Below are 16908 nucleotides of genomic sequence, written 5' to 3'. Positions count from 1 at the left end.
ACAGAGTTTGCAGGTTTGAAAATGAAGGGCCATTGTGTCCTCCCGCCCCTATTTCCCTACCTCTGCCTTTCTTTTTGGACCCAGAAACAGGAAAACAGAGCTACAGAACAGTTCAGTTACAAATAGTGCTTCATATCTAGATCCTTTTCAATTTATCATCTTTTTTTTTTTCCATTTAGCAGAAAGCTGGTCTTTGAGAATCTTTTCAAGGGACTATAGGATTTCTGTTAAAAGTCAAGGTATCGATTGTGGTATCTTAGCAAATAACACTCTGATCTTACAAAGAGCTTGTGTCACAAAAATATTTGTGTTATATGAGACTGGAATATTACTCTTGTTGCAATAGAGATTGGCTCATACAGAGCAATAAAGCTTGTCACTCAACTGCAGCAAAGAATCATCTTTTTCTATCACGGTTACCATCATATAATCTATATCAACTGAAGCATCACAATCTCATTATGAGAGCCTAGTCATAACCTGACTGATTTTACAGTCAAGAAATCATAACTGCAATGTAATCCAATAACAAGAAACTTCTAAAGATAATTAACTTTGTGGCAGAGCCATTACAGTAATTTCTTTGGATAAATAACATCCAAAAAAGAAAAAAAAAAAAAAAAGAAAACCTTGAAAAAAACTGAGATTTCTGTTTATAACTGTTATTAATTAATATGTATTCTAGGCTGAAAAGAAAAATTATAATCACCAGGGGGCAATCCAGCACTTCCAGACATGATCATGGCCAAGGTCCATTCGATACATATTTACACACAAGTGTGTCAGCTGAAGTCATATTCTTCAAACTCAAAACACAACAAATATGACAAGTAAACTATTTGAAAGTTAAACATCCTCTGTTTCTCAAAATCAAAGGGGAGCCCAATGGGAAGTGTTTTGTTAGGTGTGTGTGGTGTTGTGGGGTTTTTCTAAAACGTTTAAAGACTTTATTTTCCTTATTGTTGCTGATATCTCCTAGGACAGATGGTCTCAAAAAGACATCCTTCCATTTAGGCTTCTGCTGAACTGAATTTATCAGACAATGAACAATCAAGACATATGCCACCTGGCTCTGAGCTGCGATTCGTCAAACTACAGAATTGCACTAGGTGAAAATCTTTTCAACACTGAGGATTCTACTGGCACCCTGCAGGATAAAAGAATGAATTTCCTGCAGATTTACTACAATCTCCCACAGAAGGACAGCAATATCTGAGCTTCTTGCCTGGAAAAACTATGCTGAATCGTAGATTTTGAAAGACCATTGTGTTGGAGATTAAAGAGACAGACAGACAATTTCAAATTGGATTTGAGTGCCTGATTGAGATTTATGAACTAATCTTACAAACCCTTACTCATGTGAGTAAATCCATTGAACTGAACAAGGGTCGAAAGATCATGTCCTAAAAGCTCATTCCATTTAAAAATCAAGGGAGATATTGGAAACAATAATGAAAAAGAAAGGCTTTAGAACATTAGACAGACAGATAAACACACAGTACTGAGATGATCACAGTATTCTTCAATTCGAGAAGCTGCCTTTGCTCATCTTTGAAATAACTTAGTGGGCATAACTGTGATATTTACCATCTCATAGACCAGGGGTGAGCAAACTTTTTGACCTCAGCGCTACATTGGGATATGGAAATTGTATGGCGGGCCACGAATGCTCACAAAATTGGGGGTAGGGGTGCGGGAGGGAGTGAGGGCTCCCATTGGGCGTACGCGCTCTGGGGTGAGGCCAGAGGTGAGGAGTCTAGGGTGCGGGAGGGGGCTCTGGGTTGGAGTATGGGGGGGTGAGGGCTCTGGGGTAGGGCTGGGGATGAGGGGTTTGAGGTGTAGGAGGGTGCTCTGGGCTGGGATCAATGGCTTCAGAGGGCAGGAGGGGGATCAGGGCTGGGGCTCTGGCTGGGGGTGTGGGCTCTGGAGATGAGGGGCTTGTGGTACAAGAGGGGGCTCTGGGCTGGGATCGAGGGGTTCGAAGGGTGGGAGGGAAATCAGGGCTGTGGCAGGGGATTGGGTCGTGGGTGGGGAGGGGAGGGCTCAGGCTCCAGGCAGCGCTTACCACAAGCAGCTCCCAGAAGCATGTCCCTGCTCTGGTTCCGAGGCATGATCAGGCGGCTCTGCGCACTGCCCCATCCGCAGAGGCACCTGGCCACGTCTCTGTGTACTATGTAGGAGCCAGAGTGGGGTCGAGCCGGAGAGGGGGTCAGGCTGGCTGCTTCCTGGGAGTTGCATGGAGTGGGGCAAGCCCCGAACCCCACTCCCTGGCTGGAGCGGGGCAACCCCCTGACCCAGCTCCCCGGTGGGAGCTGAGGGCCAGATTAAATGGTCTGAGGGGCCAGATGTGGCCTGTGGCCCGCCCCTGCGATAGACTGTATTTTGATCTAGACATTTGTTCATAAACATGCTCTGAATGACTAGGCCCAATAGAACTAGATTGCCCCCTTGTGACTAAATAATTATTACACAGAGTGGAACATATATGAAAGATTTCGAACCCAACTAACTAATGTCAGTAGTCCTTGCTCATGTGAGTAGTCACATTGTAGTGAAGCGGTACAGGAATAGAATAAAATTTTAACACAAAATCATGATCTCACCATCTTTTTTTGCATAATTTTTATTCACAGAAAGAACCACCATACTGGATACTAGTTGCTCATTCCATTCCATTTCACTTCATTTACTGTATGACTGAATAGTAAAATCTACTACTGGACTGTCACTGTGTTCACCAGAAAACTCCTGTTCATACCAGAATTCCTAAATTTCTCTCCTTTCTTTTAGAAAATAGTAAGAATGAAATAAGATCACATGATTCAGAAAAAGTTCACAGAATTTTTAATAAAGAAAATGATCTTATGAAAAGTTCAATTAAATACTCTTGAAATATAGCCAAACTTTATGAAGATAAAATATACATCATCTCAAACTAAAGTCACCAACTCCTGGTTTGGAAGAGTAGTTCCATCTACCTGCCAGTTTTTAGTCTCTCTGCTAAGATTTCCAACAAGGACAAAAATTAGTTCTGATGATGGTAGTGATGTTTGTATTGTGAATATTTCTCCTTTAGAAATTGGAGGGAAATCACCAATTTAATCCACAAAATCCAGTGGGCAGAAGGGACTGACTTTAAGATAGGTGCCATCTGGATGTTCAAATGAGTGATGTGCAGATGAAAGCTCCATATTTTATCATTAATCACGTTTTCTTAATAATAACGTCCAACAACAATTGGCCCTACTCCTCTCCTCCCACTGGAAGCAAGTTAAAGAGGAGGAAGTCTATATGATTGTTCCATGGAGTCAACAGAGGGACAGAGACATCTTCATAGAGACTGTATGTCTCTGGGTGAGATCCGTGCCTGTTGCACCACCCTCTTCCAATTCCCTAATGATGTCTCTACAGTGGAGCTGCATTGTTACAGCTTCCAGAGCTGGCGGTTGCCCCTGGGATCAAATTTACAGTCCATCCCATTTTCTGTCACAGATCAGTGGAGTTGCCCTTCCCTGTGTAGATCAGGGCAATTTAACAGTGTATCTTTCTGTTTGTTTATCAGAAAAGCTGAGTGCAACCTTGGGTGTGAAATGATTCTGAATCCTCAGACAGCCAGCTTTTTCATTTTAAGTGACTGAAATACCATTAACAAAGTCTATTTATCTCTGACTTCAAATCTAATTGATGGCTAAATTTTGCACCTTCTTTGTGCCCATGGCCCAAAAGGTTATCAAGATGAACAGTCAAGAACTCCTGAATATTGATAGACATCTAAAGAATAGTGCTTAAGCAGCCTCAGGATTGAGTGTAATTGTTTAAATTCTCTATGCTGTTAGTCACTGATTCACTATAGCATGGAGTTTTACAGATCAAAGAGCTTGATGGTAATTAAATGATGTCTTCCAGTCTAAAACCACTTCTACATTTCCAGTGTAGTTAAATATACTGGGTCCAACTCACGCAAAATTAGATTAGAGATGTGTTTTATGTTGTTTGGCTATTTAAAAAAAAACATTTAACATCATAATGCAGATGCAGCAGGAAAGTCACTTTGGGACAAACTGTTGAGGTCCCACTTATTTTACTGGCTTCTCTAGCCTCTCACAGAATCCAGATCCAATACTATAAATTACAATTTTTCTTAGTTTTAGAGCTAGGCCACAGTTACATCTGCCTATAACTGACCTGGAAAAAGCATCTTTTAGGTCACCTCGTATGTATTCATCTGCTCCCATTTGGTATATGTTTAAGTTCTATTTTCTCATTCAGGAATACCTAGAACTGCCCTTTGTTCATAGACACTGACACAAGGGTGTTGAAATGGGTGTGTGTGCAAACACCATATGGAAAGGGTGTCAACTCCATGAATGTTCTGTACTAGTAATTAAGGTACCTTATTACCAGATAGTGTACAAAATAATAAACCACTGGAAACATGGAACCTGTCATAAATATAAAGGGAAGGGTAAACCCCTTTGAAATCCCTCCTGGCCAGAGGAAAAACTCCTCTCACCTGTAAAGGGTTAAGAAGCTAAAGGTAACCTCGCTGGCACCTGACCAAAATGACCAATGAGGAGACAAGATACTTTCAAAAGCTGGGAGGAGGGAGAGAAACAAAGCGTCTGTGTGTCTGTCTATGTGCTGTTTCTGCTGGGGATAGACCAGGAATGGAGTCTTAGAACTTTTAGTAAGTAATCTAGCTAGGTATGTGTTAGATTATGATTGCTTTAAATGGCTGAGAAAAGAATTGTGCTGAATAGAATAACTATTTCTGTCTGTGTATCTTTTTTGTAACTTAAGGTTTTGCCTAGAGGAGTTCTCTATGTTTTGAATCTAATTACCCTGTAAGGTATCTACCATCCTGATTTTACAGAGGTGATTTCTATTTACTTCTATTTCTATTAAAAGTCTTCTTGTATGAAAACTGAATGCTTTTTCATTGTTCTCAGATCCAAGGGTTTGGGTCTGTAATCACCTAGGCAAATTGGTGAGGCTTTTTACCAAACCTTGTCCAGAAAGTGGGGTGCAAGGTTTTGGGAAGTATTTTGGGGGGAAAGACATGTCCAAACAGCTCTTCCCCAGTAACCAGTATTTGTTTGGTGGTGGTAGCGGCCAATCCAAGGACAAAGGGTGGAATATTTTGTACCTTGGGGAAGTTTTGACCTAAGCTGGTAAAGAGAAGCTTAGGAGGATTTTCATGCAGGTCCCCACATCTGTACCCTAGAGTTCAGAGTGGGGGAGGAACCTTGACAGAACCATATTCCTGATTAGTGTTAAACAAACAAGAAAAAATTTAAACAGGAAGGGGGTGTGCAACATTATACTGTGGCAAAGCATTTTTCGAATTAAGTTCTTTTCATAAGAATAATTAAGGATCTGGAAACTCTCTATAACAAATTACATATATGAATCAATGTATCCGTCACTGAAATGTAGTAATCTGCAGAGTGAAACAAGGCAGCTGTTTAACAGTGCATAATAAGATTACATAATAATTAAGGGCAGAAAGAAGAATATAATACCTAGCCATGGGATCAGGCATTATTAGTTTGGTTTTGGTATAAATTCAGTTCTTGTTTAGATTCATGTCCTGTAGAGTTTAGAGTATTTTATACTTTCCAAGTTTCCCCTTTACTTGTGACACGATACAGAAAAAGTAATAGTTTCTTTTATGATTATTAATTATTATTACCCATTATTCTAGAAGTGGGGGCAGGGGAAGAGGAAGTTAAATAAAATCAGACACAACAAACTTCAGGTTTAACATTACTAAAGAAAATGTTTTATAGAAACAGGCAAACCCCCCCACCCCCCACCCCAAAAAAACAAACAAAAAAACCCCACAGAAACACTCCCAGCATTGACAAAATCCTGTGGTAGGCCAGTTCAAAGCATTGCCCACATTAACTTAAAAATATGTGGAAAACCATTTTCCATCCCTGGGAAAAAGGGACTTTTGATGGATCTTATATCCAACATGGTCTGAAACTAATGCAGGACTGTGCAAAAGAGTCCGTAGTAAATAGACCCCCCCCAACCTAACAAAAAAGCATACAAATGTGAGATTTGGCCCATTTCTATACATCTATCTAACTGACTGCTGGGACAGAATAGAAATAGTCTGCTGGAATTTTGTTAGGACACTAATGTTAACAATTCAACTCTTGTGAAAAGTGTTATGGATTTTTAAGGACTGCAAATGGTCAGGACTTCAATTTTATATTTCTTTCAAAAGATGATATGCTTTCATTGCATTGTTCTTATGACCATGCCAGATATTGTTGAGCACTGGTTCAGTACCAAGTTCAAAGAATGCTGCATATTCAATTACCAATAGCATTTCTTGCAGCACCTGAATATATACTATGAAGGCCTCCAACCTAAGTACAGACCAATCTGACCCTAATTAACTTGTGAGATCTGATTGGATCAAAATACAAGCTGATGTAGCTGCAGAAAATATAAGATTTCCATTATTCTCTAACACATTTTATATTTTGTAAAGAAATGGCAGGTATTTGCAAAAAAATGTGATAAAATTGTGTTGGTTTATTTCTTTTCTCTATTGTATGACTTGCGATATATCAATATATCATGGTATGAAGTTATTTCTGCAAGAGTGTTTATATTACCTGGATTTATCATCTTGGATAGTGATGTGAATGATTTTAAGCAGCATAATGATTGCAATTTACCCTTTCTGATTACAAAATGGCACTCTGTCTCTGTGCCAAGCTTACAAATGATAGTTGAGAGCCCCATTTGGAGTTTTTCTTTAAACTGCAGCCTGTTAAATGCATTGTTTTGATAGATTACATGTTAGACATTACTTTGATGATAGAAACTGCACTTACTCATTAGCCATTAATTGACTGGGAATACTGGAAACAACTAGCATTCTTATCATGAAAGTGACCTTTCATGAGAAGTTTTCTGAGAGAAGCTTATTGGTCTAAGATGGTCTATGTTGGTGGTGGCCAAAGTATGAGAAAAATGGATCTTGCACACACACATTTATGTGATAAATTAATTTAACATGCACTTTTCACTGCCTTCCCTGCCCTCTGTCCAATATTCATCTACAGAGATTTATTCTAAAATCCTAAACTACAATGAGATTTTATAAATCATCCCTACTGGAGAAATGCTTCTTTCTTATCGACACAAATATTGAATTCCTCCCCTTTCTCCCTCCCTTCCCTGTTACCCAGGCCTAAGGCTTAGAATGGGAAAGTTTCAGTCTTAAGGCAGTAGCAGCTTCTACCTATACACCGATTGTAATCTCTTCAGGGCCAAGAACACATTTTCTTGGATTTCGGTACAGCATTACATGGAGTGTTGGGGCATAAAAATATTAATAAACGTAGCCAACAAAATTCCTTAATGTGGTCCATGGCTGCCTGATGTTCTATGTCACTATGAAGCCTTTGGAAACGACAAGTCCCAGCAGTAAGCTCCACAGAAACAGGTACTTAGCTAATCTGCTCCATTTTACAGAAATTACATACATCTCTAGGGTTCCTGGAGAGCTGGTAACATGGCTATTACTTGGGTAAAATTTGGATGCTTCTGCTCTAAGGAGCTGTTTCAGTTATTTCACAACTATAATAAGCTTATACCATCAAGCCAAATATTATCAGCACATTTACTCAACGTTTATGACCAAAACCTCAGACATATTGATGTTGGATTATGATTTTACGACACTTACGGGTATATTATATCATCTCACTGCATTTTCGTTATTTTCAGGATGACAGGATTTCCCATAAAGTGAAATAATATACCAATTTCTTAAAATAGATGTTCAATATGTGAACAAAAGCATACTTGATTTGGAAAAAAAACCCTAGGCATTAAAACCAGTATTGTCAGCATCTGAACATTAGTATTTCTGGGTTCACTCACCCTTTCTTCTGAGCCTCTCATCCCTGTAGTTTATATTACTCAGACAAAGTAGCTGAATGTGCTGTGTAAAAGGTCTTTACCAGCATCCAAAACCTATTATTGTCCCATGTCTCTACATTTGATTGCAGCACATATTCATGCTTTTCAGCCTACATAGTGATTGAATTATAATTCTATTTATTATAGTTACCTGAACTGGAGATAATCACAATATGACTCAGGATAATGTATCTCAAACACTGATGATGATGTATTCTGAAACTCAGTTCAAACGTCTTTTTTTTATTGATAGTAACTTTTAATTTTTAACTTATTATAGAAAGAAGCTTCTTTTCTCTGCAAAGTTAAAGGTAATTAGCACAGGTAAAAATAAAAAAAATTAAAAATTTAAAAATACTACACAGGACAAAACTGATTAATAAATACCCTGGTGTTCTTCATACACTGAAATCTATGAGTATAAGCTAATCTTTTCTGAACTGATCAATAATAAGGTTTTATTTGATCTCAAACACCATTAGTTATTTTTTTTTTATATTAATGTTCTACTTCCTTGGCATGTTAAATGTACTCTTGAAGTGAACAAAGCTGTTCTCATAACAAAGGACTACTAAAAAAAGACCAAACACTGATCCAAAAAAAGTGGTCCAAGATTATTGCTGCTAACAGAAAACCAGTGATAAAGAATATGGATATAATCAAGGAATTGAATATATTAAGTTAAAAGGTATTACTAATAATTTTAGCAAATAGGAAAAGAAAATGATGAAAATGTAGTTCTTGCCAAATATAATGTGGGAAGTTAGTTACTATATGTATGCCTCATGGGAAAATAATGCTATAAAACAGATCAGTGTCACACAGGAGACAACCAGTTTATATATTAAACCACCTTGGAAAGAGTAAAAATGTCTGTATAGTTTATGGAAGTCATTATATTCATAAAAAATACTGAAGCTAAGTCCCCAATTGTCTCCTATCAATTCAATGAGCTGTTTTATAGGTGAAAGATTAAAATATACTTTAGAAATGGAGCTTATTAATTCCTCAGCCTTTCTATAAATATTATTGATGCCTGTTTAATTCCTGGCTTGTGTTGCCAGCTCATGCTTTTCTAAAGGATATGACAAGCCAATATTACACTTGGAGAGTTGCTCATACCTATAATGCCATAGCCCATGTCACAGTGTCATTAGTGCCAATATGAACCATCACCCATGGATCCTTTCCCATCAGAAACCTATCCAATCTTAGAGTGACATCTCATGTCTTGGCTCCGGGAAGGCAGCACACCATCCTGTTTTCCATCTGTCCCTTGCCAAATGTTCTTTCGATTCATCTGAGTATCGAATATCCAACAAGGATTGTCTGTCTTCCTTGGATGGCTGGAGAAATCTTTGCAGGCAAGCTTGATTTTCTTACAGGTTGGGACACTATCTACATGCGTGTCCCATATATTCCTTGGATCTGTTGGAACGTGAGTAGTAACTTCCATTGTTTCCACACTGATGAGTTGGTATTGATTTGAAACTTCTAGCAGTGTGGAATTCCTCCTGCTTCTTTTCTCTCTGGTGGTCACAGCCTGCCTATCCTGATCTGTCTCCAGCCATGACCTCTTGCCTGTGGTGGTTACAAATCACCAGACCTCCTTTCTGACTTCCTCTCCAAGTCCTTGGTGACCAGCTCCATTCTTCCTTGAACCTGGTATACTGGTGTTTCCCAGCCCTGGCTGTCTAGGAGCTCCCCAGCTTCTCTGGTTCTCAGTAGTATCTCAATGTGCCCCTCCAATTCAAGAATCTTTTCCTCCAGCCACTAACTTGCACTTCATGCAAAGGAAATCCCTTCTGGCTTCAGACAGCAGAGAGAACATGGCACATCCATTGCAGACCACTGCCACTGTTCCATTGCTGGATATCTTGACACAACACATAACACTGAATCTGGAAGGAAAGCCTGTCACACTCTCTCTGAAACTCTCCTGTTAGCTGCCGCTGTGCGTGACTCTTTAAGGAACCTATTACATTAAATAACCTATCTTCTATAGGTCATACAGATGACAGATCACAAATTGTCCATGGTCAATAACTACAAAGCAAGCCTTGGGAGACCATTTATTGATCCATTGAGATCAGTAGTCAAATAGAGGTGAAATTAACTCATTTCCTTCTTGCTTCTAAAATGCTGCCCTAAAGACCAGAACTAAAAATCTTTTTCCTATTAGCCATGAAAATAATCTAAGTGCTCAAAAGAAGCTTGAACTCTGCAAATGGGTTGCTGGTGAGTAAGCTTGAGACTGATTACTTGGTTTTTGAAAACTCATCTTTACAAGAAAGAACTGAGAGCTGTCAAGCTTTTCAATTATTGCCAATTTGCTTTAGTCTTTTGGAAGCAGCCAGAAATTTTCCTGAAAATGATGGAACTGGAATTTCACATTTATTCAGTTGTTAATGGTAAAAAATTTGCCTGAGGAACAAAGATCTTTGTATGGTAATGCTTTCAGAATCAAACTATTTAACACCTGTTTTGGTTAATGACCAATATTTTCAGTAGTCATTCAGCACAGTCTCAAACACAGGATGAGAGAGAACAAAGATGATGATGATAGATAGGAATTATTTACAGTACATTGCCTACTTCTCATTGGGCAAAATTTTAACTTTGGAGGTGAGCAGGCAGTTCCCAATAATTTCCATGGGAAAATCCACCTTCTTTCAGAGGGCAGAAACTGGCCCATATTCTGTACCTGTACAATGATCTTATTTTACAGCGTATTCCTTCAGAGAACAACTTCATCTGCTTAAGTATACTGAGGGAAAGAAACTAGTGGCAAGAGATTTCTTAGAAAGGTTAGTGGGAGGGAAGAAAGCTATACCAGAAATCCGACCACAGGTTGTTCATAAAGATTTTGAACAATATATTCCAGGCTTTAAAGGAGATAGCTTGTACATACAAACAAAAATGTTTAAAAGCAGGAGGTTCTTAGAACAATCAGCACTATTTTGTAACGCCTTTGCCCTCTCCTCTGTCTGCCCTACCTGGTGAAGGGTTGACAGCCTCCTGCAAGGTATTAACAGAGGCGTTCCTTGGGTAGGGCGAATCGGGGTGACCGCTCTGGGCCCCGTGCTATGGGAGGCTCCCCAGGCTGGTGTGATTGGCTGGTACGGTCAGTCCCAGAAGAGATGAATCCATCACTTCTGCCCCGGGCCCCGCACCCTCCTAGGAACGGCCCTGGGTATTAAGCACCTTCAATTCCCACTGATTCCCAACATCCCCATTGATGTTGATTTCAATGGGAGTCAGGTGCCTAAATACCTTTGAAGATCTGGGTCTTATCCTCTTTGCAGGATCAGGCCCTTAGTGAATATATAGGGCAGATCCTTAGGTGACGTGAATCATCACAGCTCCATCAACTTTGCTGGTGTAATACTGATATACAATAACTGGGGGTCTAGTACATAGGGTTTGGTTTTACAAATTATATTTCAAACACTCACAAAAATACTTAATGTTTACTACCAATCTTGATAAATAATGCAACCTGAAGTCTTGATTATGGTATCCCTAAACAGAGCACCTTCCAGCTGTTCAGCTCAGTTCTCATAAACAGCCTAAGTTAGTAACTAATTGCATCTCAAGTCTATACAGTTTTCTTGTTATAACAATGCACTAGGGTAAAAAATGGCAGTAACTAGGAAGCTTTAAAACTGGGACTTATTCCATACATCAAAGGAAGCACAAGCAAATTACCATGACAACTTTTAAAACAAGAACCTGTTACATCTAAGGTCTGTATTAATATCCACACACTGAGTACTCTTTCTGTAAAAAAGGAAGTAAGTACACATTTTTAAATAACTATTCAAATGAAGATACACAACTACTGAGCTTAACAATGTTCAGTAATATCATTCAACAGAACGGACTTTCTTCCCTGTCTCTATATTCTTTATCACATGACACTCAGAACAAATCCTACTCACAAGAGTATGATGGCTGCACTGTTTACCTTCCTAATGGCAAAGTCCTGTCAAAGGTACTTATATTTCAAATATTAACAGTTAAAAGGTGCCAAGTTATTATAATTCTCTTTCACGCTGGGCATCCACATCAGGAAACTTGCTTATAGTCATTGTGACTGAAGTTGTGCATTGCCACTAGAAATCAGACTCCTGACTACAGAGGGGCAGGAAATGTGGCCTTTGCAGCTTCATGAGACACTGCACTAAGTATGTACCACATATTTTGGAAGTGACAGAATTTTCCATTTAACTGCAATGCCAAACTGTCAATTTTGTTTCAAAGCACAGCATGACACGTCCCAAGCAAAACAGAAACCAATCTGCAAGGTAAAGGAAATGTTACAGCTACTAGACTATTTAATGAGGTTTAAATGAGAAATTATTACTTGGAGGTTTAAGTAAATAAACAATATGTATGGAAGCATATAGCACATAGCATACAAATAATAAGGACTGAAATATAACCAAGCATATTTCTGATAAGGTGCACATGCTTCTGATGTGTTCCATGGAATAAGGGTGAAATATGAATCTTTTCAGCATGCATGAACACAGAGGGCCAGACAGAGTAGTCACACCAATTTAGAACAGATGAGGATCTGGCCCTCATTTGATCATGCCACATTACTGAAAAAAATCAGATTTAGTTCTTGCCAAGTATCTACATTTCTAAGAAGTATCAGTAATGGGCACTTATGGCCAGTGAAAAATGAAATTGAGTCGGAGAATGAAAATAGGCGGTGGGAATGTTTTTAAAAAGGCATATACCATACAATAAATACCACAGAAAATGGGTAGATGGGGTGTGACACCTACAAAGTTTTGTTGGAGATGTCAAAATTATGTCAGTAATGTTATCGACATGCTTTGGGATTGTAAAGTCACAAAGGAATATTTGGAAAAGGTGATGGGGACTTTACGGCTAATCCTACTGTACATTAAATTATACTTCTGATCTGAAGAACTTTTAACTGAGGAAGGCAATCTGGATGCAAGTTGGATTAAGATGTCAGATAGAATAATTAAGAGTCTGAAAATACAGTGCACCACCAACTCAAGTAGAATGTCTGATGGCTAACCTACCTTACTCATGGCATTTCTTGAAGGAGCTATTTTGAAAATATACAATAGGGGATATTTAAGCTATGTCTGCACTTGGAGTTGGAGGTTGAGTCCCAGCTTGTGTAGATATGCTCATGTTAGCTCTCCTCAAGCCAGCACACTAAAAATAGTAGTGTAGCTGCAGTAGCACAGGCAGAGGTGATAGGCAGGACATGCTAGCTGACCTGAGTATAAACCTGACCAGACCCTGTGGGTACGTACTGAGGGTGGCTAGTCCATGCCATCACACACTGCTGCCAATGCTACTATGGCTACACTACTATTTTTAGCACACAAGTTTGATGAGAGCTAGCACGAGTATGTCTACTGAAGCTGGGAATCACATCCTCAGCTGCAAGTGCAGACACAGCCTTAGTACATACGGAAACTATTTTTGGGTTACATCAATAAATTTGGAATTAATACATGAAAATATGCAATACTGTATTCATTGGAATGATTATTATATAGTGAAGATACCTCCCACCTTCAAGTTACATTTTATTTTGTTCTGCATTATAGGATTTGATTTTGTTCTTTGTGTGGGCTTAGAGAGTGAGATAATAACTGGGTTGTGAGGTATCTGGGGGATGACTAATAAATCTCTCTTAGTTGTATGCTCTATTTGTTGTTAACAACCTTGGCAAAAACTCAATATTGAAAAAGAGCTGAAACAATCAAACATGTCAATCCTGAAAACATTTTTTTTTTTCCCTGAGGAAGAAAACAAACAAGCGCGCACACACACTCACTTATCTACTGAAAAAAATATTCTGCACTTATTTTCAGTAACATTCTACTAAATAAGAGATACCATTTGCCTCTCTTGGTTTCACACAGTCATTTCAAGCAGCTGCCAATCCATATTCAGTTTGTGTGTGTATTCCTGACTGGTTGTCTAAGGACAGCACTCTGCTGCTAGATGAGAGACACAATGACATTCGTGGATTTGGCCACTTGCCTCTTGTGTCTCTGAAAGCTGGGAATGTTGTGTGAATGGTTAGAAGGTGAGTCATATTTCACCTTTAATAGTGACATCTGCTTACTCTTCTAGGGTCAGCACAGACATGATCCAAAGCAAGCTCTGTCTATCACTTCTGGATGAAAAATAATGCAGCAGCAGGCCAATGTGCAGGGAGGTACAAGACTTAGATTTCCCACTGACTAAAGCTGTTTTCAGGGAGATAAGGGGATGATCAGTCCCCAACCGCCTCAGACTGAATATTGCATTACTGACACTCTGTGCAATGGCATGGACCCCACTCTGTGGGTATTAACTTAAACTGCAACAATGTGGGTTTGGGGCAATTTCGTGCTGGGTAATGGTGCTGGGAAAAGGGCCATTTCCATGTGTCTGTGATGATATTCTCAGTCAGTTCATTGCTTACACCCAGCTGCAATATTAAAAATAATTCACCTTCATTTAAGGGTTCTATCATCCTAAACAGTTAAGAGAATACATTGTTATCAGGGAAAAGGCACCTAAATCTGTATATAAAAATTATACAAAAAGAAACATTCCTATCAAAATAACAGCCCACCTTAATTGATTTGTCTCATTAGAGTTGGTATGGCAACCCCCATCTTTTCATGTTCTCTGTGTGTGTGTGTATATATATATATATATCTTCCTACTGTGTGTATATCTATATCTTCCTACTTCATCTATCTATCTATCTGTCTCTATATCTACATATCTTCCTACTGCATTTTCCACTCCATGCATCTGATGAAGTGGGTTTTAGCCCAAGAAAGATTATGCCCAAATAAATTTGTTAGTCTCTAAGGTGCCACAAGTACCCCTCGTTCTTTTTATCAAAATAAAGATCCACTTCGGTCAAATGCTCTGACTCATGTGTTTCAATGCACAAGTGATCAAAAGTGGCAAATACTACTAATGTTGAAAAAATATATGAATATGATATACCATAAAAGGGATAGGTTCTCAGCTGGTATAAATCTGTATAGATCCTTTAAATCAAGTGAACTATGTAGATTTGTATCAGCTGAGATCTGACCCCTTCTATATGAATAACAACACTTTTCTCTCTGATCTGGTTGAGAGAGAAAATCTGATATCTTTTTTGATTCTAATAATTTAAGTAAGCAAGATGAGTAAGCACCCTACAGACACAACAGTGCTGCCATTTAAATGCCATCAGCATTTTTATCCTCTCACAACAGTTTTACATTGGTGTAATTACATTCAAGTCAATGGAGTTATTCCTGATGTACATCAGTGTAAGCAAGAGGAGAATCATGCCATAGAGGATGACTGCTTAAATACCCTTCCCATTTAAGATTTTAACATGTTGTAAACACCATTGCAAAAATTATGGCCCAGATCTTTAGCTTTGGATGAAAATCATGTGGGTAGTTGGAATATAAAAAAAAGGTGGCTTTAAGCCACCTTTCCACTATCCCAGTCCTTGGATATCTGTGTGCAAGTCCAATCCTCCAGCATAAATTAGAGAAGCCTGATGACTAACAGACTCCAGGGTCATCCAGGGATAACTGGAGTACAGAGAATCCCCGATACATCCCGCTTTCCCTGGAAAATACTCCCTACAGTGGCTACAGGGAGGAAAGTGGTGGACAAGCCATTATGTTGTCTCTGAGCCACCACAGAATCCCCATATACTGGGAGAGGAAGCTCCTGTGGTTATGCTTTAGAGTCTCTTGACAACAATGGTGAAATGCAAAGCAGCGACACTATAATTGAAACTCAGACACAGGTATCGAGAGCACCCACAGTGCTTGTCCTCACCAAAAGCCATTAGCTAACTTCAGGTTGTCTTCAACAATATATGATGTTAAAGGAAAACAAGCATCTTCAGAAACAGATATATGAACAAGCAGAACAAGAGATGGACAAAATACACATACTTGATCAAATAAAAGTGCTTCTATTAAGGCACAAAAAGGACGAAAAGCTGCTGAGCTATTTCTCAGAATTAAATACCTAATCTGATGAGTGGAGAGTAATGAGACAGTTGACAAGACCGAATGAAATGCATTTCCATTTCCTAACCCAAAACTGCTCAGCTTACTTATGGTAAAATGGCTGTAACATCAAAAGCTTGGTGATGATAGGACTGTCATCTCACAAATAAAAGTCCTGCAAACTGCTGAGACACTGATGAACAAAACAATGGCAGTAATGGAGAAAACAAGCGCCAAAGCCTGTCAGTAATCATCCAATCAAACGCACACTGAATGTACAGTAATTACGATGAGAGCATGCTTTTTCAAATTGAAGTTCATGCTTTGGTGTTTATGTAAACAGGCTTTGAATTTCATTTTCAGCACCCACATTGTTCATGATCATTCTCCGAGGCTGAGATTTTGGTGGATGATGAGTGGAAAGAGAAAAGCATATTGTACCTGCATCCCTGGTTTGATATCATCAGTCCGTGACCAAGAAACCAGGAAATCTGACGACTCTCCCATTAGACATCCTAATGTAGTACACAGAAATCTTATTTAAAAACAAGCATCATTTGTGTTTATTCAAAAATGTAGGCACATTTATGGAAACAGGGCTGCCATTCGGTCACATTTATGTATGTGTTCAGGAACAAAATATTGCATTTTTTTATATGTTTGAATACACATGCAGAAAAGTAGCAAAATGAGGTCAAATGTGTAGGTATGCTTGATGGGGTTTTCTTTAACTTCCATGAAAGGTCATCATAACTATTCATGGAAATATTATAACTTGTATACATTAGCATACAGTAGAGGGTAAAACTGATATAATTTGATTAATATAATACAAGAACAATGAGCAATGTTGTGAGCATGAGGATATCTTTATTTTCTTAAGAAACCACAACCAATACAAAAATGTATATAAAACACACTAATTACAGATGTCAGC

General features: G+C 38.7%; 1 protein-coding gene across 3 annotated transcripts in view; it reads right to left on the bottom strand.

Moving 5' to 3' along the window:
* DOK6 (docking protein 6) overlaps positions 1-16908 on the bottom strand; it is a 438959-nt gene that overhangs the window by 49046 nt on the left and 373005 nt on the right. For 2 of the 3 annotated variants that reach the window (XM_073331713.2, XM_073331712.2), the window contains one exon: positions 16413-16486. The exons of the other annotated variant lie outside the window; for it this stretch is intronic. In XM_073331713.2, coding sequence (XP_073187814.1) covers positions 16413-16486 — 74 coding nt within the window. The remainder of the gene's footprint in view (positions 1-16412; positions 16487-16908) is intronic. 3 annotated transcript variants of the gene reach the window in all.

Source organism: Lepidochelys kempii, chromosome 2 (assembly GCF_965140285.1).
Source record: "Lepidochelys kempii isolate rLepKem1 chromosome 2, rLepKem1.hap1, whole genome shotgun sequence".
Classification (NCBI taxonomy): Eukaryota; Metazoa; Chordata; order Testudines; family Cheloniidae; genus Lepidochelys; species Lepidochelys kempii.
This window is presented reverse-complemented; position numbering and strand designations above follow the sequence as displayed.